Source organism: Girardinichthys multiradiatus, chromosome 22, assembly GCF_021462225.1.
Source record: "Girardinichthys multiradiatus isolate DD_20200921_A chromosome 22, DD_fGirMul_XY1, whole genome shotgun sequence".
Classification (NCBI taxonomy): Eukaryota; Metazoa; Chordata; class Actinopteri; order Cyprinodontiformes; family Goodeidae; genus Girardinichthys; species Girardinichthys multiradiatus.
In genome coordinates this window covers 28,862,979-28,890,538 of record NC_061814.1, presented here as the reverse complement: position 1 = coordinate 28,890,538, position 27,560 = coordinate 28,862,979, and the positions used below count along the sequence as shown (strand labels likewise).

At 43.2% G+C, this 27,560-nt stretch overlaps 1 protein-coding gene across 1 annotated transcript in view; it reads left to right on the top strand.

The window, feature by feature from the left end:
* eys (eyes shut homolog) overlaps positions 1-27,560 on the top strand; it is a 336,214-nt gene that overhangs the window by 64,476 nt on the left and 244,178 nt on the right. The window contains exon 8 of the mRNA XM_047352417.1: positions 23,858-23,962. Within this exon, the coding sequence (XP_047208373.1) occupies positions 23,858-23,962 (105 nt within the window). The remainder of the gene's footprint in view (positions 1-23,857; positions 23,963-27,560) is intronic.

Genomic DNA, 27,560 nt, shown 5'->3' with positions numbered 1-27,560 from the left:
ATAAACATCTTAGGATTATGATTAGGTACGTCTTCCACCCCTGGGATCCGATCCTGGTGGTGGCATAGGCCTTGGTATGGAAGGAGTTGGGAGCCTATGGTGGAGAAGGGGTGGAGGAGGGTCGAAGCTCAGCAGAAGAGCAGTGTCTTCCTTGCAGAAGGTCTTTAAAAGTGATGCCCTGGGAGATGATTGGCCGAGGAGGAGTGCGGACTTGCTGTTGATTGGAGCAGCCAGTGAGGAGTGATTGGACGTGGCGGGGTGGTGAGTCTTCCATGTTGAATTTTCGTTTAAACTCCATTTCAACCTGGAAAGACTCACATAATGGAGAAACAACAAGAAGACGGTTAAAGAGTTTATTAATGAAAGATTATTTATTTGGCGCTCAGAACACTGAGGAAGACGTAAACACTGAGGATGAAGTGGGTTTGAATAAACATCTTAGGATTATGGTTAGGTTACGTCTTCCCCCAAAAGGGCAGAGGCCAGGCTGAGGCTGAACTGAAGGACAAGGAAATTAGTTATGAATGATCTGAGATGAGCGGGGAGTGAAAACTCAGACCAAAAAATGTTTGATGGATTAGGCTCGAATGGGCTTACCTGAGTTATGACTGAAGAGGCGTGGATGGCCGATGACAGGTCAGATGAAGATGGGGCCGCACCTGACTGGGCGTCAAGGCGGCTAGATGAATGGTGGACAAGGCGTAGGATTGAGATGCCTGCAAAGGCATGTTCAGAAACGCCTGCCAATGGCGTGAGTGAGCCCGACAAGGCTGAATGAAACGCCTGCAAATGGCGTGAGTGAGCCCGACAAGGCTGAATGAAACGCCTGCAAATGGCGTGAGTGAGCCCGACGGCTGAATGAAATGCCTGCCAATGGCGTGAGTGAGCCTGACAAGGTTGAATTAAACGCCTGCCAATGGCGTAGATGATATTTTGTGCCGGCAAGGCATTGAGAAACAGAAGCAATGCCGCGGAGGCAATGAGAAAAATATTTTGAGCCGCGAAGGCATCGAGAAATGATTGCATTGCCGCGAAAGCAATGGGAATGATGAAGAGTTAAGCAGAGAAGACAAGGAGAGTGAAGGAGAGCCAAGTGAGGGAGAAAGAGAGGATAATTGAACCTATGAGAAGAAAAATTATGAAGATAAATGAGGATGACGTGACGGTACCTGATAAGAAGAAGCATAAAGTGAAGACTAGGGAGAGGAGTTTATAGATAAAGTTCATATCTTTGGTGCTCGGACCCCGGTGGAAGATATTGATGCCGATAATGGCATGAGCTTGAATGGAGATCTAGGATTAGAATTGGAGATGTCTTACCCCCAAAACCTGATCCTTAGGGGCCTCGTCCTGCCCTGGGCCTTGGGACCGCTCATGTTCAGGAACCTCTGTGTCACGCTGCAGCGTTAAACTTACCCGCTGTTTTTCTTCTTTGACACCTTGCTTAAGTAAAGTCAGATACCTCTGGAGAAGAGCATCGTATCTCTTGATTTTTTCATAAAAAGTCATACCCGGCTTGTTTAATATCGCTCTCATTTCAGCATCCAAATTCTCCTCCGCCGTCTGTCTGATGGACGTGTCTGACTGGGTCAGACGCTTGAATTGATGAGGTGAAATGAGAAACATCTTCTGCGATGTTCTGAGAGACATTATCTCCTGATGATTCCACCCACTAGATCACCAATCAAGGGAGCAAGAGCCGTTAAGATGGGAAGGATAAAACCACTTCGTTGCTTTTTGAGAGCCAGCTGTTTAGTTTTTATCCCGGTTCTTTTATCACCCAACAATCTGATGATATTTCTTTGTTTCTTCAATTGTCGGTGTTGAGAGGGTGATAGTTTAATGTTACCTTTTAGGATATTCAGTGCAATCTCGCACAGAGCCTGAATAAAGTCGGGAGAGCAGTGTGCGAGAATATCTTTGCGCTTCTGTGGGGTGGCCTCAAACAAGGCTCTGAATAATGGTAAATTCCTTTTTATACGCGCAGACATGATGACTTACTTTGTTCTGGGCACGTACACAGCAGGCCACTGCTGAGGAAGTATGCCCGTTCTCAGTGTGAAATGTTCTAGGCAGGTAGGCGTAAAATCGATGATTAAATATCCATGAGCTTCTCTCGTTGCATCTTCAAAACTCTCCAAGAAGAGACCCTTTTGAGATGGAAACATTTGGCGGGCCAGTATATTCAGCTGCAGTTTATCTCTCGGGTTCTTAAACAACACCATATAATTAGCGTTCAAACTAATAGTGCGACTGAACTTTCCCTGATGAAAAACATTCTGAGTCAGCATAATAACGCTCATATTTCGATGATGTCGATACTGGGTAAAGACTTTCATCACGTTTTCATCATCTGAGGCTTGAGCAATAACATCGTCTAGAATAATCAGATGATTCTGATCAGGAGGAAACAGGTTTTCATCTTCAAAAGAATGAGGCAATCCTTCCACAAAGGTAATATTTTTATTCATCTTCTGCAATTCAGCATACATGGGTTGAAAAGATGTGTAAATCCATACAATATTTTCTGGAACAATATCCATGACATGATTACAGTTTTGTAAAATACTTTTTACAAAGAAGGTTTTCCCGCAGCCGCTGGGTCCAACTATCATACATGAGAAAGGTGCTCTAAATCTAGGATCAAAATCAATCTCCTGTAAATCCATGTGACTTTTTATTTTATTTCTTCTTCAACTCTAATAACCGAAAGGCAGAGTTGTCCCGTCAGAAAAAAGACGTCTCTTATCATACACCAATCGAAATTTTTTAAGAAATGTCGCGTTTGTCAAACGGAATCTCTTTTTATCCCTTCTGAATGTGTGTTGAGGGATTTCAATGACACCCTCACTTGACCTCTGTAAGTAGCCCTCGACCAGCCCTTTGATGCTGTCAAAATTGACCCTCTCGCTGCATTCATGCGTCTGAGTGATGCCTTTAGCACGTATCACCACTTTTTTACGGTTTTTGGTCTGGTATGCATAACTCTTGGGTCCTGTCGATGCAAACTCCGAAATGCTGTCACCATCTAACTCGTCAGTAAGATCACCCAGATAATTCCCCAATTTCAGAGGAGTTTACCACTTTTTGTCACATAAATCAAACTGTCCGTGTCAATATAAATCAATCTGTCCTGTAACTTCTCCATGCTGCTGAGAAGTTTTAAACGTGCATAAGCAGTGGTGAATGCTGCAATAAACACATTGTTTGCCTTGCTTGGAGGAGAGATGACACGTTTACTGAAATTCCACTGCACTACACACATTTCAGGGTTGAAAAAATGAAAATAGTTAACCCTGTATTTACTCGAGAACATGAAGCTGAAAAATTATTCAGGGTTAGTGATGACTGTGGTCTGAGACAGATCACTTCTTTGCGCAAATTTCCCCCAGAAACTGTTTAAACACAATTTTGCAACCTGCTTTTTGGCAGGATTCACCTCGATTTTCTCAGGGTCTAATTGGATGCCCTGATGCAGTTTGTAGTCGCTTATATACTTTGACTTACTCTCCTGATCCACTGCTTCAGACGGATAGCCTGAAGCCTCCTGCTTACCCTTTAAAAAGCAATGAATGTAACCTTTAAAGATTGTATCACTTCTCTTTTCAAAATGCCACACCTCTGTGATTTTAGCAAGACGATAACTATACTCCAACGCTTTACAGAGTTCTACACTCACCCAAACTCCCGTCAGAGCTCTGTCCTCATCATTATGCATGCAGGGACCTGACTGGTTATTTAATTCAGCGCATGTGCGGCACAGAGTGAACACAAGTTTACCTTGGGATGTTCTGTAAGGTAAAACAGGGAACAACAGGTTACGTGGTGGGTAGACCACAGCTTTGATTATACCGAAGTAGCTGCTGGGGTCATCGAAATCTTTGTAAATGATGGTGGGGTGTCCGAGGGGAAAAACGCAGTTGGCGTTTACATAAGGGTACAGAGATGTGTAATCCACATAGTGTACAGTTTCATCCGGTCCCGCTGTGTACCTCAACCTCATAGGACAGGTACGTCCACCATACAGAGCATCCCGGGGGGATAGCGGTTCGGGTGCATTAACTTTCTCAAGAAAGCTGATCACCCCATGGTCTGATTTTTTCATTTCAATCCACTCATGCTCCCATATGACTTCGAGACGAAGGCCGTACACAGTTTGTAACACCTTGCTTCTCTCAACAGTGGCTGCATAAAACTGTTCAAATGCGACCCCTCTCAACGGACACTTGTCATGAGGCATGTAACACTTTTTACAGCCGTAAAATTCAAACGCAACTTTGACACCGTTAATCTCTGCATACCCATCCACAGAATATGGGCCGATTTTGTTTTCACCCCTATTTAATGCATGCTCGATAAATATGGCTCTGCTGTCTGCAATCCAGCCGAGCCATTGAATGGACGCGCTGGAGAACGTTTTACTGCTACGTCTGTAGTCCAGAGGTGATGGAATGGCTAAGGTTTGAGGAGGAAGGAAATTGGTTACAAAAACCTTCATGCAGGCTGATGCTATTGTGATACTTTTAAACGGATCCACACTTGTCTCCTTAAAGAACTCGTCTCTGAATTTTAAGCATCCTTGAGAAAGAATTTCAACGTCATTTTTACAATAACGAATAGCTTCTTTCTTAAAGTCAAAGACCTCTTTGTTCGCTTCTCTGTACCAGCTGCTAAACACCTGTTGTTCTTGAAGACTCATGCGCTCTACAGCGTAGCAGGATGGAGGAGGAAAAGGCCCCACATACTGGAGATGTTGTTCAGAGGAAAATAGGTGGGGAAAAAAACCCTTGCTTTGATCGGTAAAGCCTAACGCTTTCGGCATGGCACTAAGCTTTATGCACATGAAGGACAGGCTATCAATGTATTTTAACTTGTAATCAGGGTCGGTTAAACAGAGAACTTTACTTCCTACCATGACGAGATGAGGTTTAATGCCTAACTGCAGCATTGCATTGAGGATCAGGTAACCGTCATACCCACGCGCATTGTGCGCTATTAAGGTGAAGCCTCTGTACTTCGGCCTCCTGAAATGCAGGATAAATTTTTGGGTGCAATTCAGTCCATAAGCGTACCATTTATCACCTTTCAACATTTTAGCACAGACCAGAAAGGGGGTATGCACGCCGCTCTCATTGACGAGGCATTCGAAATCATAAAAAATCAGTTTATCATCAAGCTGATTAATTGCACTGCAAGGCTGAATGTAACACTTATGATCATCGCATGTAATGTCTAGGCTGGGGCGTACATTTTCACCGCAAATACTGCATTTTACATTACACACGTGTGGTTTATTCGGTTTACTGATTGGAATAACGTATATCCGTTTGCATACTTTACACAGTTTTACCAACTCACAGTCACTCATAGGCCTTTCAGCACTATTTCTGATGCGCGGTTCCCTGTGTCTGCTGAAACATGAGGAATTACGACAGATTCTTTGACAGCCTGCACAGCTTACCGGATTGCTAATTTCTTGCATACATTTATATGTTCAACACACTGGACAATAACTTTCACAATGGTGTGTGTTTGCATTCTCATAGCTGGTGTAACAGTAATTACAAACATACCTGCACCCCATAAAACCTTTGAGATTTTTTATCCCATAGTAATGACCTTGAAATAACAGCAAAAACACAGGGTTTGAACGATCAGGGAAACTGGTCTCAAATTTACACAGAGCAGTAGAGCCCGTGGTTCTGTGAAACACTACAATTTTTCTCTTCAGAATGGTTTCAAATTTACCAATATCACTAAAAGTAACTGCTGTTTGCTCGTCGAGGCCTGCCTGATGCTGCCATCTCCTCCCCTGTTCTACAGCACGGTGATCCGTGAGCTCAGGATCAAAGACGTGTGCGAGGCTGATTGCAAAACATAACTGATTACCAGTATTGTTTATAATATACAAATGACGCATTTTCTTATTAAACAGTTCACAGTCTAACGTTCCTGCAGCTTTACGCTTAGAACCTCCTGCTGGGTCATTAACAACCTGAAGAACAAATTCCATGTTATTATCTACAGGTATATTTGCATTCGATTGTACTAAATCGTCGAGGAAGTTTTCGAAAGCAGGCAGGATCATATTTCCATCATCTATAACAGTAAATGTGATGTGACGATTGAGATTTTCACCCACTAATTCCAGCTGCACAACGTCGTTACGTCTGGTTAAAGATCTTGCAGCGTCGGCTAATTCAATGAGAATACGCATGATGTTTGTATAGAATGCGGCTAAATCTGGAACGTTACTTGGACAGGGCGGCGGTATGGTAAAAGGCCTCCTTATTTCATGGTTATTAAAATGTTCACGTTCAACCACGGGTGGTGGATCTCGCCCTATTTGATCAGAACTAACTGCTACTTCCGTATTGAAATGACCCCCGTGCTGATCTGCGGCGTGTGACGTAGAAGGACTCTGATGAGTGTCAGGTGGATCATTTTGCTGAATGCTGAGTGGAGACAGTGCTCTATTTAAATCTTCAAGAGCCTGATTGATTACGTTTAAAAAGTCACCGTGCTGATCTTCATTTATTACATTTTCACTGTTAGCAGGAGATGCATTTAAAACGATGTTATCTGCTACTTCTGCATTAACGGGAATTTCGTTAAGTTGAATTACTAAATTTCTTATTTCATCCAGGGCAAGTCTGATTCGGTTATCCATTTCTATGAACATAAGAAAAAAAATAAAATAAACCTAACCTACAGAAAAACAAAAACAAAACACAGTGATCAGTTCAGTTTAAAATCACCTTGATGTCACCAAAATGCTTCTTTAACAGAATCTGACATGCTGCCAGAAGCGTTAACGATGAGGCCTTATTACGAAGATCCCGTGAGGCTGTAGAGACTGTCTTCCTGCGTTGTCCGTTTCTGTGGCCAATCTGTCCTACCATCAACGTTACCTCTGTAAGGAGAATGAACAAAAAATAAATAAATAAAAATATGTATATATATATATATATATATATATATATATATATATATTGAAATTATCACATTAAAGCTGAAAAAAAAAAAATGGGGAATTCAAATTAATTCAGTATGTATGAATTAAAACGTACCGTTCATTAATCCACTCACTAGCGTTGCTCTGCTTTGTAGCGCAGAGAGTCGCTGTCTTTTGGCCGGGGTTAAATATTTTGTAAAAACAGAAGACAATAAAAGTTATTAACGCAGCACAGCGTTCATAAATAAACAAAAATAGTTTTTAAAATACACAAGTTTTTTTTTAAAATCTTACTCCGATTCTTTGCGGTAAAACCTCCAGATTTCACTTCTTGTTGGACTGAAACTGTGCCGTTCTGCTGAAAGCTGTCTTGATCTTTGAAAAGCGACCTTCTGGTGGGCGGATTCAATGTGGCATCTTTGGATGTATCTGTAAACAGGTTTATATGACATTTTATTGAACTATGCTTAAAATACATATATATTGTTGTTTTTATTAATTTTTTTTTCCTTACCTTGCTGCTCGACAGCTGTGTCTTCCACAGAGCTCTCAGTCGAATCTGTAAACAGTTTTATCTGAGGTTTAAAATACATTCACTCTCAAAGAAAAATAGTTAGTTCTTAGGACTTACTTTCTGGAGGTGCTGATAACTTATCCGATGTGTCTTCAGGGGAAATGATGATAATTGGCGGAGGAGTATTCAAAGAATCCGTTTTAATTTCTGTGTTAGAAGAAAGTTCAGATGTTGTTGGGGGGTTTTTCTTGTTTGGAAATAATTTGCCTTCTCAATTTTGACTGTCGATTCCAGCGGCTGAATCCTCCAACTTGATCATTCGGGTTTACCTCTCTCACCAAATCTATAAATTGAAACATTGTCAAGGGTTAACTATAATATATATATATATATATATATTTTATTGCATTTAACATTTACTTACCATATTCTAATTGTGTCAAGATGAAATCATCAAGGTCATCAGCGGTGGGTTCTATGACAAAGAAACAAATATATATATATAAACAATATATATAAACAAAATTAGAGAACATTCACATGCATTTAATGATTTCTTAAAGATGAATACTTACTTACTTACTTACTTACTTTTAAAGATGTCATTGTACTTTTGTGAATTATCAGAAGTAGAAGCCACAATTTCCAGGTTTCCTGAAATATTTACTGACATTTTGTCTTGTCAGTACTGGTATTTTTCAATGTAACAAGTGTTGTGTTTCAAAGACATTCAGTATTTAAAGACCCTGACACTGAGGTTAACCAATGAAACAGCCCCCGAACAACATTTTACACACTGTATTTATACTAGAACATGACAGTGTTATCTGCTGTGGAATTTTCCTAACCATCAAAACTTCTGATAATGGTTTTTGCAGCTTTCTCCAATAACACAGAGGTTCAGAGGGATGAGGCAATCCAAATGACAGTGTTATCTCAACTGCAAAGACTCTATGTTTTAAGACCAAAACCCTTCTTGAGTTCAAAGGTGATATGGTTATCTAAGGAACAGACCTAACTGCCCTTCCTGACTTCGCCCCTAACAGATGGATATAGAATAACTGTAACTCCCTGAATAACCTTTTTACTCTAAGATGAAAAAGTAAATGTTTTAGAAAAGCTACAGGTAACTAAAATTATCATTCCTTTTTCCTAAAATGGAGTTTCTCATGATTCAAAACAAACACATCATTGCTAGAGTCAATTTATAACTTGGAAACAGTATACTGAAGTTCTTTTTTTTTTTCTGTTAATCTCATATTCGTCTTACCTCTTTCAGCTGCTTTTCCAGTATGTTGACGCAGAAGCTGAAGGTTTTTCTCGTTCCATCGATGTAGTGAAGCACAATCTTTTATTTACTTTTTAGGTTTTTCTATTTTTGAACTGATTTAGACTGGCTCATATATTCAACAAAATAGGTCCTGCTGTAAAAGCAAAATGAACTTACAATTCTGTCAGGTTACACAGTTCATTTATTAGGATTTCATGTGATAGGTCAACATTAAGTTGATTATACCTTTAAAATATAAAAGGATGCATGTCTTTTTTTTGTTTTTAGATGTATTAACGCCTGAAAAACATACAGATTATTAATAACACCCTTAAACACACCCCTGTGTGTTTTAATTGGCTCATTTAAGGCCCTCCCCGTAACACCCTTAAACACACCCCTGTGTGTTTTAATTGACTCACTTAAGGTATCGCCCCTAATGACGACAAACAATCAGCATCCACAGTTACGCCCCCTTGGACACACCACCTGCTTGACCACGTGACCTCCCGCCCACATGGCGACCACATGGCGCCAACCGGAAGTCCCGCCCTCACCGGAAGTCCCACCCACCTGTCAAAAAGTTTGATGAAAGGGTGTACTTAAATTCTCTGATGCAGCTTTGGCAGAGAAGGATTTGTGATATGATAAAAAAAATCTGGAAGCCATGTTTGAAATGTAGGTCGACAATGAGAGAGGAATAGGTATCGCACTTATTCTATGCTCAGATAACAGAGCAGAAGACATCTCTGAAACGCTTAAAGGTGGCTGAAAGCTCGCCAAAGGGGATTCTTAGTAAGGTGGGGAGTAGATAATTTAAACACAACATTAAAGCCATCAGGGAAAGTGGAGGAGTGGGACACAAAGTGTGCTTAAAGGGGATATGAATGAGGAAAGAGTTGAGAAAAGAGAATGAAGTGATACATCTCACCTTTAGAAACGAGCCAGGATGAGGGTTGCGATGGTGAATGTCAGTGGGAGGGGCCAAGGGGCGGGTTGAACGTTGGCAGAGCGGAGAAGAGGAAATGCTGATGTGGCAGAATTGAGACAAACTCCTGGAGGAGCCGAGTAAAAGAAGATATGAAGCTCTGGAGAGAATCCATGGACGAGATGAATGAAGCAAGGAAGATTGTGGGATGACCGGAGTAGAAGAAGACGTCGGAGCCTGGGGAACGGGAAGATTGGTTTGAGACACGAGATCGGAGGAGAGCCACTGCAGAAGCCGGGCCGGGTGACACGGCGGCGAGAGCCGGAGTGAAGGCAGGGCGACCTCGGCGACGCTTAGTAGGAGGATTGGATGAGTTCTTAAGGCGCTTTCCACATGCCTGGAGCTGAGACGAGGGGAAAAGGGGCCATCAAGGCAGGATGCCAGTCGAACGCTCCTACAAGCGGAGGAGGATGAAGGAGGACGGAATACTTCTCAAAACAGTGCGAGGAACCACCAAGTCGCCAGAAACTAGTCGGACATGTCGCAGTTGATCGTCGAAGCTCAGCAGAAGAGCGGTGTCTTCCGTGCAGAAGGTCTTTAAAAGTGATGCCCTGGGAGATGATTGGCCGAGGTGGAGTGCGGACCTGCTGTTGATTGGAGCAGCCAGTGAAGAGTGATTGGATGTGGCAGGGTGGTGAGTCTTCCATGTTGAATTTTCGTTTAAACTCCATTTCACATTAAAGGCACAGTTTGCATTATGCCACTCCTGATGACAACGAAGAGACAGATGGTGATCCGGTCTGAGTCTGGTTCTATCTGTTTCTGCAATGTCATAGTCGCTATATTCCACTTAAAGGATAAACATTGCTAATTGTTTATCTGTCTATTTAAGATCTGCCGTGGTCCAGCGGGTCCAGGAGAGAAACCCAGATATCTTTCTCCACTGTAACACTCTACAACTCATTTTGGGGTATCCCACTGCATTTCCACTTTATGAGGGATATGTAGTTCCTCCAGCAAGAAGTGGGCCAGGCCCCACTGGCATGTAAAGGCATCCCGATCCGAGTCTGAGACCACCTCAACTGACCCCTCTCAAGGCTGGGGAACAGCAGCTCTACTCCATGCTCCCATCAGATGAGCTCTTCGTTCTGTCTCTAAAGCTGTGACCGGCCACCCTACAAAGGAAGCTGATTTGAGTTGCTTGTGTTTGTGGACTCATTATTTCGATTATGATTCCCGTATCAAGACCATAGGTAACTGTGATGAACAATTAAATTATAAGATATGCTTTTTGGCTAAATTCTTTCTTTCCAATGACCAACTTAAGCAGTGTCTGTGTTACTGCAGACAAGGGCCAAATCTACCTATCCATTTTCATCTCCATTCGACCATCATTCATGATCAAGACACAAAGATATTTGAGCCACTTCCATTGAAGCAGGAACTGTGTCTGACCTACAGGGAGCAATCCACTTTTACTGGTCAAGATCTTTACCTATATATGCAAAATCTGATAAGATTAATTGCACATGCATGCATGCTTGTTAGATGTGTGGCCTATATAGAAATGTCTGCCCTAATTGTGAATAAACAAAACTACAGTGGAACCTCAAAATACTAATTTATCTACTTCCTACAGGCAATTTGTATCTTGATATGCTGTATCAGGAAACAAGTGTCTCCATTGAAAAGAAAGGAAAATAATGCTTTGTTCCAAATCCCCACCCACAACCAACCTAAAATATGCACAATACTCAAAATTATATTCATTTTCTGCAAAATGGAGTACTATATATCAATATAGACTATATTGCCAAAAGTATTGGGTCACAACACCATATCAGTGAATTCTGGTGTTTCAATCACTTCAATGGCTGTAGGAGTATAAAGTTTGGTGTAGCGTGTTAGAAGCATCGTATGGTAAAATATTAACAAAACAATAAAAACGTCATTTATTTTTTGGTAAAGGGGAAACTTCTTCCATTCTGACTTAAAGAAGAATATTACTGGCTGATTCCAGTCATTTTGTTGTAGGTCTATACAGATTTTGGCAGCACTGGCATGTCAGCAACACTTATGTACTTTCTGCAGGCTTGCAATTAAAAAGCTTGCTCCTGTCAGGGATTTAAAATTCATATAATAGAAGTATTGCATGGGGCCTCATGACAAAATAAAGCTGCAGTATAAGAAGCACGCAGGGAACTGACTTGCACACCAGTAATTACAACTGTGAACATATGCAGAGGAAAATTTAGGATTTGGGGCAGTCATGGGTATTTGAAAAAAAAAAAAAAAATGGTTCAGTTGTGATTGCATTTAGAGGTATCACTGTACCACTTATTTTTTCGTCTCTTAGAGGAGTTGGTGTTAATCTCATCCTTGTGTTTTGACCAATGTAAAAAACTTTTTTGTGTCAATTTCTTTGTCATTCAACTTCTACGTATCACATAAAGTATGTGTTGAATAACAAATAATGAATATAAGAGAGAAAAATAGATTCACACTTTTTAATTCTAAAGAAGTCAGTCCTTTTTATCCCCATCTATTCAGTGTTCTCAGCCTTTGGCCAGTAGTGTGCTTCACAATATAACCATAAGTCCTGACACACTCAGCTGTCAATCACATAAGCCCTTACATAGCACTGCATGAACAACTCTTTTTTTTTATCGTCTTTGTTCAAAGCTAAAATCTGTTGCCACTTCTGTAATGGAAAATTGTCTCCTGCACCATGACACTTTCCAGTGACTGATAGAATTAATCATTTTCTGGCATCTTGGGATCTCAGCTTTGGTATTTCTAGCCATGCTGCAGAGAAAGACCAATTTCATTTAGCTCTTCCACTCCCATGTACTTCCCACTAAACATACATATCTTAGAATGCTTTACTCTACCGCTATCAGTTTGAATAGCATGAATTTAGCTATTTTTCACTTTCTATTATTTCATTGTTCTTTTTTAATAACATGTTTTATTTCAACACAATCTTTTAACAGACGAATAAGACTAAGCAATTTGCGTAATATCATAAAATGATTAACATCTATCTATGAAGACATTTGTCAACCAAGTAATGCTAAAGGCTTGTCTTTGCTGTCATATATCACTTTTCTTTTCTTATTGATACACCACATTCATCCATTCCCACAGTTTCTTGTTAAATTGTATACAGGCAGTTAAGTGTATTTTTGACACAGGCCTGTAGGACCTGTGCAATCAACCCCTGGCCATCTGAATAATAACATACCCTTTTATCCCACTGAGCCACCACCATAGCCAGGTATGGGCATTCCCTCTACAGATATTTTCAGGTTCTTTTCTTGAGAAAATATCTTATTTCAATACAATATGATAGGGAATCTTTGATATTTGCTTGGAAAGAAATGCTTTGTTTTTTGAGATCACATGTACATGTCATCTTAACATTAACATTAACATTAATTTGTCCTTTAAAGTTTCGTCCAGTGACTGGAAGAATGCTGCCTTAAGGGCTTCTTTGTTCCAGGCAGAGGCAGCGGCCAACGTGCGAAATTCTATGGCGTGCTCAGGCAAGGGCCGATTTCTCTGTTTCAAAGTCCAGATTTTTCGGGAAACGTTAGTCTGATCTAATTCTGTGGAGAAGGTTTGGCGAAACTCCTGAATAAATTGGTCAAAGGTGCATCCAAACTGGTTATAATTGGTGAAAGCTTTACCTGTGAGGAGGCCAAGAATAAATGAGATTTTAATGTCATCGTGGGGAAATTAATTGGGTGAACGGTTGAAAACTAAAGCACACTGTAACAAAAAAACAGCAGTTATTTCCCTCACCGGAAAATTTATCCGGATTAGGGGACATGACGTCACATGAGTGGGGAAGTTGTTGGGTTGCTGCGGAGCTAGCATCGCCTCCTAAAGGGGAGGAGGAGGTATTGCCGAGGGTATGCTGTAACACGGAAGCCATTTGGTCAATCGGTAGGTTTGTTTGTTTCTGTTGTTCAAGAACAGAGCGCAGGAGGTTTTCGTGGGACTGGATCTGGAGTGCATGATCAGATAACGTTGTCCTGAGAGGATCTGCTGGGTCAGTTTGGCCTGAGTGTTCTGTCATCTTAACATTAATGGCTCTGACCCACATGCAGAAAAACTCAGGAGAATGAAAAACAGTTCTTAAGTTTGTTTATTTGATGAGGAACAGGTCCCCAGGATCAGGGCTCGAAAGCGGCGGGGATCAGCTGCACAGGAAGAAAGAGTGGTGAGTTTGGTTGCCTTCATGGAATGGTGGAGATTTAGTAGAGGAGTTGTTTGTCTTAGGTGCACTGCACCGGGACGGCTGGCGGGTTGTGCTTGGCCTGGAGCGGTTGGCCTGCATGGCCCAGGTACCCGGCTGGTGCATGTATCCCTCTCGTGGACTGGTGGGCTGGGGCTGCTGGCGCTGTCTGGGGTGGTTGGGCGGGCTTGGCGGTGTGCTGCTCTGCTGGCTGTCGTGTCCGGGGGGGGGATCGGGGCGGTGGGCTGGGGGATGGCGTGGAGGGGTTGTGTCCTCTTCTAGGACGTGGGGTCACCGGCGTTTGGATCGGCTGGGCGGCAATGCTGGAACTGAGCTGGATAGTGTTTCTCCCTGGGCGGACATTGCAGTGGCAGTGATGTAGTGTTTTTTTGTGGCTGAGGGGGGCATGGTGGGGGACACTGGCCCTGGGTGTCTGCCGCTGGCTGGGGACCTCTTGGTGGGTGAGTTTGTCCTGTCATGGTGCGGGGTCGGGGGTCCTGTTGTGGGTGCAGTGCTCGGTGGGGTCTGCCCTGTTGCACCGGTGGGCGGTGGTGGCGTTGCGCGGGGCCCTTGCCTTGCCGTTGCGGCGCGCTGTGTGATGGGGGAGCGGGGTGTGGCGGGGGTGCTTAGAGCGGGGCTGTGTGTGGAGCTTGCGCTGTGTGGGTGTGGCTTCATCGGCTTCTCAGCTATGGAGTTCACCTGTGGGGGTGTGCCCCTGTGGGGGAGGGGATTTGTGGCGTTTGGATTCGGGGGCATGTGTTTAATATCGGTGTCCTTGTTGGGGGTGGCCCTGTGGGGAGGTTCATGTTGTTGGTTCACTGGGCGTGGGAGACTCATGGGGTTGGGATCGGAGTTCATTGGGGGGTCGGGACTGCTCCGTCCTGGGGCGGCTCCGGTTGGCGGGCTGGTTTGAGCCATGTGGACCCCTCTTTTGTACATGGCCCCCTCTCCGGAGGTGGATGGGGGTTGTTGGGGACTGGGTTCGGGGCCGGGCCGGGGTCACCCAGGTCTGTGCGGTGCCGGCGCTGTCTGCCTGTCTCTGCCCCAGGAGGGAAGGGGACCACCTACTGGGTCCGGGGGCTGGTTGCCCCTTGGGGGTACCGGCGCCTGGACCTGGGAGTATAGAGTATGCATGGGGAGTGTGAGTGAGTGTATGACATCCATTGTTGTTTGTCTTTACTTTTGGTGCGAGTGATTTTATGTGTATGCATGAGGGTGGGAGTGGGTGATTGTGACTGTGTGCCTGTTTTTTTTTGTGACAGGTTGGGTCTTAACTGCTCACTCTCCTGGATCAGCTTAGGCCCCCCCATATTGTGGGGGGCCTATTTCCTCCCAGCCACACTACCTGCCGGTGGTTGGAGTCTCTGCCCGCTGGTGTACTTGTGGTCCTCGGTGTTTGGGGCTGGGTGCTGTGGTGTGTGCTGGCTCACTCCCGGTGGCTGTTTGTTGGGGCCTGGCCCCCTGGGCTCTGTCGGGCCTCTGTTTGGGGGGTGGTGTGTCCCGAGGTCTTGGGTCTCTGGGTCCATGGCTGGATCTGCTCGGTCGTGGACAGCTGCCGGTGGGGCCTGTGGGCTCGTCGCTGCAGCTCCCTGGGGCTTCTGCTCTGTCGCTGCTGGGTGGTTCCCCTGGGTCTTTCCACTGCTCTTTTCTGGGGGGGTTGCGGTAGTCCTGGCGGTGGTTCTCCTGGGGACCAGGTACCATGGGGCAGGTCTGTGAGTCCCCACACTCGCTATTGCATATTTTTGGGTAGGAGGATCTCCTCTGAGCGGGTTTTCTGAATGGATGAGGTAAGTTTCAGTCACTTCTCGGAAGCCTTTAAACCAAGGAATGGTTAGTGAAATTGAGTGCAGCGGTTTGTTGGACTCACGTTGGAGAGTGTGCAGGTTCATTTGCTGATGTTTGGAAGATCCGATACTTGAGCGACAGCCAGTCTTAGTGGGATCCGAGGATCATGCCTGGAAGGTAACGAGGACTGGATCAGAACCGATGTCCTCCTCCAGAACCAGGAGATAAGGTATAGAGAACCTAGGAGGATCACACAGGATAAACTTCGATGTCTAGGAAATCACAACACAGAGTAATTCTCAGGGGGCTAGACTTGTTACCACTTAAGGCAAACACTCAGGTGAAGAAGTGCAGGCTGCATCTCCCTTTTAAAGCTCTGGAGAAGATTGCAGATGGGAAACACCTGTGCCCACCTCATCAAGGTCCTTGGCTCCACCTAGTGAATGTATGGTTAATGACAAGTGAAATGAGAGAAATCCCCCCAAACCCCGACATAACCCCCCCTCAACGGCCACCGCCTGGCGGCCCAGAAGACGTAGCTGGCAAGGAGGACAAGTAATCAGAAACTAAAGCGGGATCATAGATAAAGGCGTGTGCACCCAAGATTGGTCCTCAGGACCATAACCTTCCCAGTCCACCAGATATGGCCAACCCCTACCCTGCCGACTGGAGTCCACAATCCGTCAGGCCGAGTATACTGGGTGTCCCTGAAAGTTCCGGGCGGGTGGAGGGGGTTCGGCCGGAGGGAATAACGAGCTTGTGAAGACCGGCTTTATGAAAGGTCCGAGGCATCAACCTCTAACACAAACTGTTTAGAGGTGTCAGGATGAACTAGGATCGGGGCATTGGAGAACGGTTCCTTAAGTGAATTGAAAGCTTGGCCTCGGGTGTCCAGTTGAAGGTGGTTTTGGTGGAAGTAAGTGCACTGAGGGGGCAGCAGTCTGACTGTAGTTCCTGATGAACCTACGGTAGAAGTTTGAAAAGCCCAGGAAATGTTGAAGCTTCTTACGTGTGTCTGGAATGGGCCAATCCAGAATGGCTCTGATTTTCTCCGGGTCCGAACGAACCTGGCCACCCTCGAGGATGAATCCCAGGAAGATTATTGATGTCTTGTGAAACTGACATTTCTCTGCCCCAACAAAAAGGCAATTCTCCTGGAGACGTTGGAGGACGGGTCTGACATGACGACGGTGTTCCTGTAGGTCTTTGGAATATATGAGAATGTCATCTACTAGACAAAAACAAAATGTTCAGAAAATCCCGAAGGACATCGTTAATCAGGGCCTGGAATAGAGCGGGAGCAATGGTCAATCCAAAATGCATTACTAAGTATTCAAAATGGCCTAGGGGAGTTTTGAATGCAGTTTTCCATTCATCACTGTGGCGAATTCTAACCAGGTGATAAGGGTTTCTGAGATCCAACTTGGCATCACAAACAGGTTCAAAAGCTGATGCAACAGCTTAACAGTTTTTTTTATTTAGGCCACGGTAATCAATACAGGGTCTCAGTGAACCATCCTTCTTCACAAAGAAAAAATCGTCCGCTAACAGAGAAGAGGACTGGCATATAATTCCTGCTGCAAGTGAATCAGAGATGTATTTTTCCATGGCTTGTTGCTCGGGTCTGGAAACATGATAAAGTCTGCTGGTGGGTAACGTAGCCCCAGGAAACATTTCAATGGCGCAGTCAAAAGGTCTGTGAGGTGGCAGGGACAGGGCGTTTGACTTACTAAACACCGTTTGCAGGTCATGGTTCTCAGAGAGAACCGATGAAAGGTCTGGAGGCTCCTCCTGCTCCCAATCTGTGACGACTGCTTGAGGTGAAACAGCTGACTGTAAACAATGAGAGTAACAATTAGTTGACCAAGCCTCTATCCGTTCCTCAGCCCAATCGAAGTGGGGGTTATGTTGTTTCAACCAGGGGAAACCTAAAACTAGAGGATTATGTGATACTGGAAAAACAAAAAAAAACCCAATACTTTCACAATGGTTACCAGAGAGAATCAGTTCGAGAGGTTTGGTGCGATGAGTTATTTTATGAAGCACTCTCCCGTCCAGGGCCACAACTTGTTGGGGAGAAGTGAGTGGTTCAGTCTCAATGCCTGCTTGTTTAACTAGTGATTGATCGATTAAATTTTGCTCAGAACCAGTCTATTAATGCAGAAATCTCCAAGGCTACCAGATTACGGAGCAGGGTGGCTGGAAGAACTAGTCGATGTGTCTGAGTGGGTATGTTTTGGTCCACCGGCTCTCCCACTAGAGCCAGCTGACTCTGCCTTTTGGGCACACATCACAGGAGGTGATGAAATGTTTAGATGAACCACAATAGAGACATAAATTTAACTGTCTCCTCTTTAAATGTTCCTACGGAGTCAATCTGGTTCCCCCCACCTGCATGGGTTCAGGTTCAGAATCAGAATCAGACCAGAATCAGATAAGCTTTATTGCCAAGTACGTTTTTGGACATACAAGGAATTTGTTTTGGCGTAGTCAGTGCAATACAATACAAATTAAACAGTATAAACATATCTACAATATAATATAAATATATGTGCACAGTTTTAAGTGAGTGAGAGTAAGTATAGAGCAGTATAAGATGCAATGGGGATGAACATCAGTAGGTCGTCCTGCAGGTTGGACCCTGGCTGACTGAGCAGGTCTTAGCACAGCTCTACCTTTGGCTGTATGTTTGAGTTCGCTCACTTAGCATTTTGTAAATTGATAAAAATAAACAATCATCATTTATATTTCTGAAAGCATTTGCTTACAGCATTTTTTCACACATGCCATAAACGTTTGCACATTACTGTATATGATACGAAATTTGATTATGATTACAAAGTTTCTTGCCTTCCACTCAGTTTAATCTCAGTGTTATAGTGCCTTGTACCAGGTAATCAAGGTTTAAATTCTGATAGAGCTTTCATTGGCTACAGATGTAGACTGGATATGATGGTGCATTTCAGTGATATCCATAAGTTTAAAAATCCACACAAAATTGGATATTAAATACTTATGTCACTGTTATCAGCTAACTATGTAATTCTTAGAGACCTCGCTAGCATGAGATGACACTTTTTATTTGCTTTTAATGAATGTATTTTGATTTTCTTGAAAAAAAAAAACAATTTCTCAGCTTCCATTAGTAGTTTTTTTTTTTTTTTATCTGTTAAATTTTTAGGGGATAACCCGATCAGGAGTTATTGCCCTCAATACTGTTCCAAGTTACTGAAGAACACATATTAAGTGATTATGAGTTCCAGTATAAAATGTTGTTTAAGTTAAGAAAAATCAGTGCCAGGTTTAAGGTTGTATACCCAGTAGATTTAAAGTGCAGTAAAATAAAACATTACATTTCATCAATAATACAATTCACCCATCAATAATGTTACGGGCAGTACTGTCTTTCCTATTCTTCTTTCTATTTTTCCATTTTTATCCTGTTTTTTTTTTTTGACAGCGACAGATTTTGTGTCCCAGCCGGAGTCTCTTTTTATGTTTGTTTTCAGACTTATCTGATTAATTAACAAACATTTATAGTTTTCAAGGAACTCTAATCTTACTCCTCATGTTTTATGTACCATAATTTGCTGAGGTCCTAGGCTAATGTTAACATGATTAATCTAAGTTTTGATATGACTTGCAGATTATTCTGAACGTTAAAAGCATTCAGTATGTTTCCAGATAATTGTATGTAGACAAAATTTACAGAAAAAGTGTTTGATATGTAGTGTTATCTACAACATATCAATCACAGTGTTTGTGCTGTAGCATGAGGCTGCTGCTTTCTGACAGCCACGCTGTGTCTTTGATACTCAGTTATTGATGATATAGCAATTTAAATGAATAATCAGAATGATAAGACACCCTCAGCCAATCAAACCAGCAGCTGCTCAGAAGGCTGAGCATCAAGCACCTTTTTCTATCATGCAGTCTGTATGACCAGTATGTTAATGTTACTCAGAACGTCAGTCTATTTTTTTTAGCTAGAATGCCTAATAAATGGAGTTCGTGGGGTTACAACTTCAGTCATTTTGCTTAATAGAGTGCGTTATAAACCTAATAATTATGATAATGATGTAAAACTAGACACATGGGTTTTTACACAGGTTGAAATAAATTAATTTGCCATCCACATTTGTTTCTGTCTGTCAAAATGACGAGACAGTCATGTTGGCTTGAAATTTTGATTTTTAGTTTCAACCATTGACAACTAAAAGGCAGATACAGACTTGCAGTTTGTTCTTACTTTTGGGCCTTATGCTATCAAGGGACAAATCAAATTTAAGCATTAGCACAATAACTCTTTATTCGTTAACCATTTATTCCAGAATCAGATGGTCGCCTCAGCGTGTTGGTGCGCACTGTTTTGTTTTGTTTTTTGCTTTAAAACGGTCTTCTGTGATGGTACCTGTCAGGTATTAATTAGTCAACTCAGAGGCAAGAACGATACACAGTCAGATTTACTTGCAGCAAGGGTAGCTCACACTTTGCAGTGCAAATCTACAAAGTATTAGCACCCCTCTCTCTTTATTTATACATGCTGGTTCACACACAGTTCAACAAACATTCAGGGTGTGTGTGTGTGTGTGTGTGTGTGTGTGTGTTCCTGTCTTGGCATCACAGTGAGAACCATTTTCCCGATTTCACCATCAAATTGAGGACCGTTTGTACCGAAGTGAGGACATTTTGCTGGTCCTCACGACCTATTTTGCTAACGGTTAGGTTTAGGACTAAAGTGTGAATTGAGTTTAGGTTAAGGTTAGGGTTAGGCATGCACTGGTAATAGTTAGGTTTAGGGCTATTGTCAGGGTTAGGGCATAGAAAGGGTTGAAAATGACTGAAAATCAATAGAAGTCAATGGGAGTCAACAGATGGTCCTCACTACATATAGCAAAACAAGAGTGTGTGTGTGTGTGTGTGTGTGTGTGTGTGTGGGGTCAGAAAGGTTAGGGTTCATGTGTCTTGATTTTAAACAAAGAGGGAGTGAGGAATCTGTACCAGTCCCTAGATGTTGCTGATAAAAGCATAACTCACTCGTCTGACCTATATCACTTTCTGTGGCATGTAGGAGATAAAAGCACTTAGAGCAGACATGAGTGATAAACAATACAAAAGTTTTCAAACCCTAACAGTACCCGGAGCTCTCTCACCAGAGAAGAACTCATGAACATCAGGGCTACTACACCAGAGGAGTTATTTCCCACTTTTCTGCCTACTGCTCTGGAATTTTTGGACATTCTGGTCAAAGGTGCGCTCACCTTTGCTCACGCGGTGAAACGCCAGAAGAGATGGAAATGGGCTGGGGTGCTGGTACGTCCTCGCCAACGTGGACTACGAACACCGTTACCTGGAATATTTCTCTCTAACGTGCGCTCACTTCCCAACAAAATTGAGGAACTACAACTGCTGTTGGGGAAAAACAGGGACTTTTATTCATCAGCAGTTTTGTGCTTCACGGAGATGTGGCTGTGTGGATTAATACCAGACTCTGCGCTGCAGCTGGCAAGATTCCAGCTCTACAGAGCGGACAGACACGGAACTCTCCGGCAAAGCGAAAGGTGGAGGAATCTGTTTCTACCTCAACAGTGGTTGGTGCAACGACGTGACAGCGATTCAGCAGCACTGTTCTCCAGACCTGGAAGGCTTCATCATAAACTGTAAGCCTTTCTATTCCCCCCGTGAGTTCGCTTCGTTCATCCTGGTCGGTGTTTACATCCCGCCGCAAGCTAACGTGCAGGTCGCACAGCGCATGCTCGCCGACCAGATACTGAGTGTGGAGTACACCAACCCGGACTCCTTAGTTATCATCGCTGGCGACTTTGACAAAGGTAATCTCACCCACGAACTCCCCAAATATAGACAGTTTATTAAATGTCCGACCAGAGAGGACAACATTCTGGATCACTGTTACACCACCATCAGAGACGCTTATCACGCCATCCCACGTGCTGCACTGGGCCAATCCGACCACATCATGGTCCACCTGATTCCTGCATACAGGCAGAAACTAAAGCTCTGCCAACCTGTTGTGAGGACGTCAAGGAAGTGGAGCAGTGAGGCTGTGGAGAATCCCCAGGCGTGTTTAGGCTGTACAGACTGGGATATGTTCAGGACTACTACCAACAGTCTGGACGAGTACACAGTGGCTGTGACATCCTACATCAGCTTCTGTGAGGACAGCTGTGTACCATCATGCACCAGGGTGAGTTACAACAACGACAAACCCTGGTTCACAGCCAAACTCAGAAGGTTAAGACTGGATAAGGAAGAGGACTTCAGGAGTGGGGACAAAGACATATACAGAGAGGCGAAGTACAAGTTTGGCAAGGCAGTGACAGAGGCCAAACGACTGTACTCTGAGAAGCTCCAAAACCAGTTCTCAGCCAATGACTCTGCGTCTGTGTGGAAAGGACTCAGGCAGATCACCAACAGCAAGCCGAAAGCCCCCCACTCCATCAACGACCGACGCCTTGCCAGTCTTCACAGACATTTGTAACACCTCACTGGAGACATGTCATGTGCCAGCCTGCTTCAAGTCTTCCATCATCGTCCCTGTTCCCAAGAAGCCAAGGACCCCAGGGCTTAATGACTTCAGACCCGTCGCCCTGACCTCTGTGGTGATGAAGTTCTTTGAGCGCCTTGTGCTCTCACACCTAAAAGACATCACCGACCCCCTCCTGGACCCCCTGCAGTTTGCCTACAGAGCCAACAGGTCTGTAGACGATGCAGTCAACCTAGCCCTTCACTTCATCCTCCAGCACCTGGACTCCACAGAAACCTACGCCAGGATCCTGTTTGTGGATTTCAGCTCTGCCTTCAACACCATTGTCCCAGCTCTGCTCCAGGAGAAGCTCTCCCAGGTGAGTGTGCCCGACTCCACCTGCAGGTGGATCACTAACTTCCTGTCTGACAGGAAGCAGCGCGTGAGGCTGGCCAAGCACGTCTCTGACTCCCTGACCATCAGCACCGGTTCCCCCCAAGGCTGTGTTCTCTCTCCTCTGCTCTTCTCCCTGTACACCAACAGCTGCACCTCCAGTCATCATGGACGACACCACCCTGATCGGACTCATCTCTGATGGTGACGAGTCCACGTACAGATGGGAGGTGGACCATCTGTTGGACTGGTGCAGCCAGAACAACCTTGAGCTCAACGCTCTAAAGACAGTGGAGATTGTTATGGACTTCAGGCAGAACCCAGCCCCACCTGCCCCCATCACCCTCTGTGACTCCACAATTGACACTGTGGAATCTTTCCGCTTCCTGGGAACCATCATCTCCCGGGACCTCAAGTGGGAGCCAAACATCAGCTCCCTCATCAAGAAAGCCCAGCAGAGGATGTTCTTCCTGCGGCAGCTGAATAAATTCAACCTGCCAAAGACTATGATGGTGCACTTCTACACAGCCATTATTGAGTCCATCCTCACCTCTTCCATCACCATCTGGTACGCCGCTGCTACAGCCAAGGATAAGGGCAGGCTGCAGCGTGTCATTCGGTCTGCTGAGAAGGTGATTGGCTGCAGTCTACTGTCGCTCCAGGAACTGTACACCTCCAGGACCTTGAAGCGAGCAGGGAAGATTCTGGCTGACCCCTCCCACCCTGTTCACAGACTCTTTGAGACTGTCCCCTCTGGCAGGAGGCAGCGGTCCATCCGGACCAAAACCTCACGCCACAAGAACAGTTTTTTCCCATCTGCCACCAGCCTTGTTAACAAAGCCCGGAAACCACCCTGACACTCAGCTTGGACTCCTGCTTTACTTGCACTGCCATACTTGCACACTGATCACCTGCACTGTTACTGCTCTATATTTACTCTCACTCACTTAAAACTGTGCACATATATTTATATTATATTGTAGATATGTTTATACTTTTTAATTTGTATTGTATTGCACCGACTACACCAAAACAAATTCCTTGTATGTCCAAAAACGTACTCTGCAATAAAGCTTTTCTGATTCTGATTCTGATTCTGAATCAATCTTTATTTTCTTACTAACAGAGTTTTTGTTTGCGAATATAGATGAATAGTTATCTTGGAGATTAACTTCTCTTCTGTGTTTTCTTCTTTCAGGCAATATAAAGGCAAATAGTTCTGCTTTGTAAACACAGTGACAAAATATAAATATGGCTCATTGCATAATGTTTGAACCTCTTTTCCCAGGAACAACATGTGAGACTGAGATCAACGAGTGTGATTCCAGCCCATGTCAGCACAATGGCACATGCTCTGATTTGCTGGGAGACTATAAGTGCCAATGCCCTACAGGTATGCTGAGCTATCTCCAATTCGGGAATGTTGCAGTGACGTTCAAGTTGTATTAGCTTTGGCAGTAGGCATATTTGTAGACCTTTTAAACATGTCTGCTGTTAATTTGGGCTAAGAGTCCCATCCATGGCCTCTTTGGACATCTCACTATTGAACCAGAGGTGGCTCGTTTTTGCCAGCAGGGTCCTTCACTGTAACACAACTTCCCTGAATAAGTTTGTCCAATTTAATTTAGATTAATCTTTTCCTAGTCAAATACATTATTTTTTTTGTTTATTCACATAACTTTTTACACTATGCTTTTAATCATATTACTTAAAGTAAAAAAATAATTAAATAATTAAAAAGCATGTGTTTTATTGGAATTTTATGTGATAGACTAAAAGAGTAATGAATGATTGTTACGTGGAAGAAGGGGGATACATCGTGTTAAACATTTTTACAATTAAAAATATGAATGTGTGATGTCACCCTGAGTCAATACTTTGTAAAACTACATTTTACTACTGTTACAGCTACACATCTTTTGGGGTGTCATTTTTTTTTTTACCGTTTCCTGTCCGGCAGAGTAGCACTCAGAATTGTTCTCTGCGTGCCAAGAAGAAGCCCAACAGATTTACTTTCACGAGTGGAGCATTACAGCTAATGCTATACTGCTCCGCTTGATATTTATAAAATAAACTTGATTAGAAATTGCTTTGGGATTATTTCGATTGCAATGGACAAGCAAGAAAGAGAGAGACCTGGGGAAAAAAAGGAAAAAGGAAGAGAAGGAGAAAAGAATAGAGGAGAGAAAGAAGGGGGAAGAGAATATAAGATAACACCCTAGAAGACTGCTTCTGCACCTGCAGAAACATATGTAATATATAATAACAGCATTGTTACCGCAAAGTGCACGGTACTGATAAATGCAAGATGTATTTAGTGGCAACTGCGGCTCAATATAGAACATTTGTGTTTCTGTTAGCACCTGAATCTAAACCCCTGTGGGTGTAAGTGAAAGCGGGCTTGTGTGTATAAGGTTTCTCCATAAAAATATGCAATAGCGAGTGTGAGGATCCACAGACCTGCCCCCTGGACCCGAGATAGACAAAGATGAGATCTGAGCCACAGACATCCAAAGGCTTGCTTCAATGTGTCTATCTCGGTCTATCTCTTAAAATCCCAGTGAAATACATTTTAGTTTGTGGTTATAATATCAAAAATGTGGAAAAGATCAAGGACTATGAATACGTCTGCAAGATACTGTATTCATTTTAGGGTAATTGGGTTTTACTTGCTTTTTAAACTCCTGGGTCCTATTTTAAGATTTCAGCCACAACTCATTCAGCCAGTCTGGAAATATCCCTTGTCCATTGATCAGAATATTTTTTTCGAAAAGAAAAAAAACATTAAATATTGATGGTAATGTGATTGCTTACATTTGTTTGGTTAAACAACAAATCACTACGTTTATATGAATGACGCATAGAGTTGTTATTAAAATTATAGCATTGTGTTAAAACAAGTGAGTAAAGGGATGGCCTGTAGTGTAGCAATAGAGCGGGCATCCCATTTTTCATTGCAGCTGTCTGGACTTTGAGTTAGAACCTTTGTTGCATGTCTTCCCTCCTTTCTCTGCCCAATTCCTGTCTAATAACTGTGAATAAAGCCGATAGTGCCACAAAATCATTATGAAAAACGTTAATATAGATCACAATCCTTAGACTAGGTTTTATTTCCATGAACACAATTCATCAGGTACACTGCACATTCAATTGCAAATTAAAACGTGAAGAAAGATTTCACAAATTGTTATTCCTTAACAGACAGTGAGGAATATATTAGGCTGTTCAAACCTCAGCAAAGTCTGTATTTTTCTTTAGAAACTAAAATATAGTTCCTATATAAATTGAAAAGGATATTGAATATTTAGCTTTCTAGTGAAGCACTGAACCAATTTTTTATTGCATGACCATTGTTTCTGAAAAATGCTTTGTATTGCCTCATGCAGTCAACTAACTTTTGGCTCCTGTGGACTGTTATTCCAGAACTATTGGACTATATTTTTCAATCCTCTGCATTACTTGGTTTTCAATTGGAAACAGCATGTTTGCTGTCACCCCAAAGTTTTCTGTTGGATTAAAGAATCAGAATCGCCAAGTTTGCACAGACAAACAAGGAATTTGACTCCGGTACACTTTGCTCTCAGTGAGATTTATTTATTTATTTATTTGTTTTTGTATATATATATATATATATATATATATATACATATATATATATAATATTGGAAATAATGAATATCTTTTTAAATGTACATATATACACAATTGTATAGGGTCAACAGAGATTCTGCTCAGTTACTGGCATTTAAGGCGTATTTTCCTCTTAAGCATGAGGCAGTGTGACATTTTTAAGTATTCTGTTGGATTTAAACTGATCCATGATCATTTGAACAAGATAATTTGGCCTTGAACCACAGCATGAGAAACATCCCTACAACCCTTTTACCTCATTTACTTCTCCTGTAAATCCCATAGTGAGCAGCCCCCGTTTTGCATTGGGGTCAATGAAAAATTGACAAAAATATGCCTACAGTGGGTAAATGTACATATATGGGTAGAGTAGTCGCCTTGCAATCCAAAGGTTGTGGGTTCGATTCCAGCTTCCTCATGCCACATGTCGGAGTGCCCCTGGGCAAGGCACAAAACCTCTAAGTCGGTGTATGAATAAGTGCATGTTAGTGATTGGGTGAATGTGGCTCTAGTGTACAGCTTTTTGACTAGTCTTCTCCCTTACAAGAATCTCCAGTACCAGTGCCCCCAGGGGTGTGTTCTCTCCCCACTCCTCTTCCCTTGGTACACAAAAGACTGTGAAACAACTGTTTGTGGATAAGACCAATGTTATTGGTGTGATCCAAGACAAAGACGAGTCTGCATACAGACGAGGTGGATCGGCTGGTCCACCGGAGCAGTCAGAAACACCTGGAGCTTAACCCACTCAAGTCTGTGGAGATGACGGTGGACTTCAGTAGAACACACCCTACACTTCCTCCCTTCACCATCCTCAACAACACTGTTTCTGCTGTAGATCACTTCTGCTTCTAGGAACCACCCTTCCTTGGGACCTGAGCTGATGCTCACACATGAACAGTGTTTGGAAAATGGCCCAGCAGAGACAACCTACTGCAACTCAAGAAGTACAGTCTGTCACAGGAGCAGCTGGTCATCTTCTACACTGCCATTACTCAGTCTGTCCTGTGTTTGTCCAACACTTTGTGGTTTAGCTCATCTACAAAACAGGACATGTCCAAACTGCAACAAACAATTAGGTCTGCAGAGAGGATCATCAGGGCTGACCTTCCCTCCATCCAGGACTTGTACAGATATCAGGTCAGGAAAAGGGCAGCTACTATCTCTGCAGACCCCACACAGTGTTTAGACTTTTACCTTCAGGTCGGTGCCCTTTTTGCAATAACCAGGCTCCGCAGAGACAGTTTCTTCCTCCAGGCTGTCTCTCTGATGAACACTTAACAGCTAGCATTTGCCCCACAGAAAACTATGAATTTCTCTTTTGTAGAAAACACTGTTTATATACATATTCACAAATAAAAAAC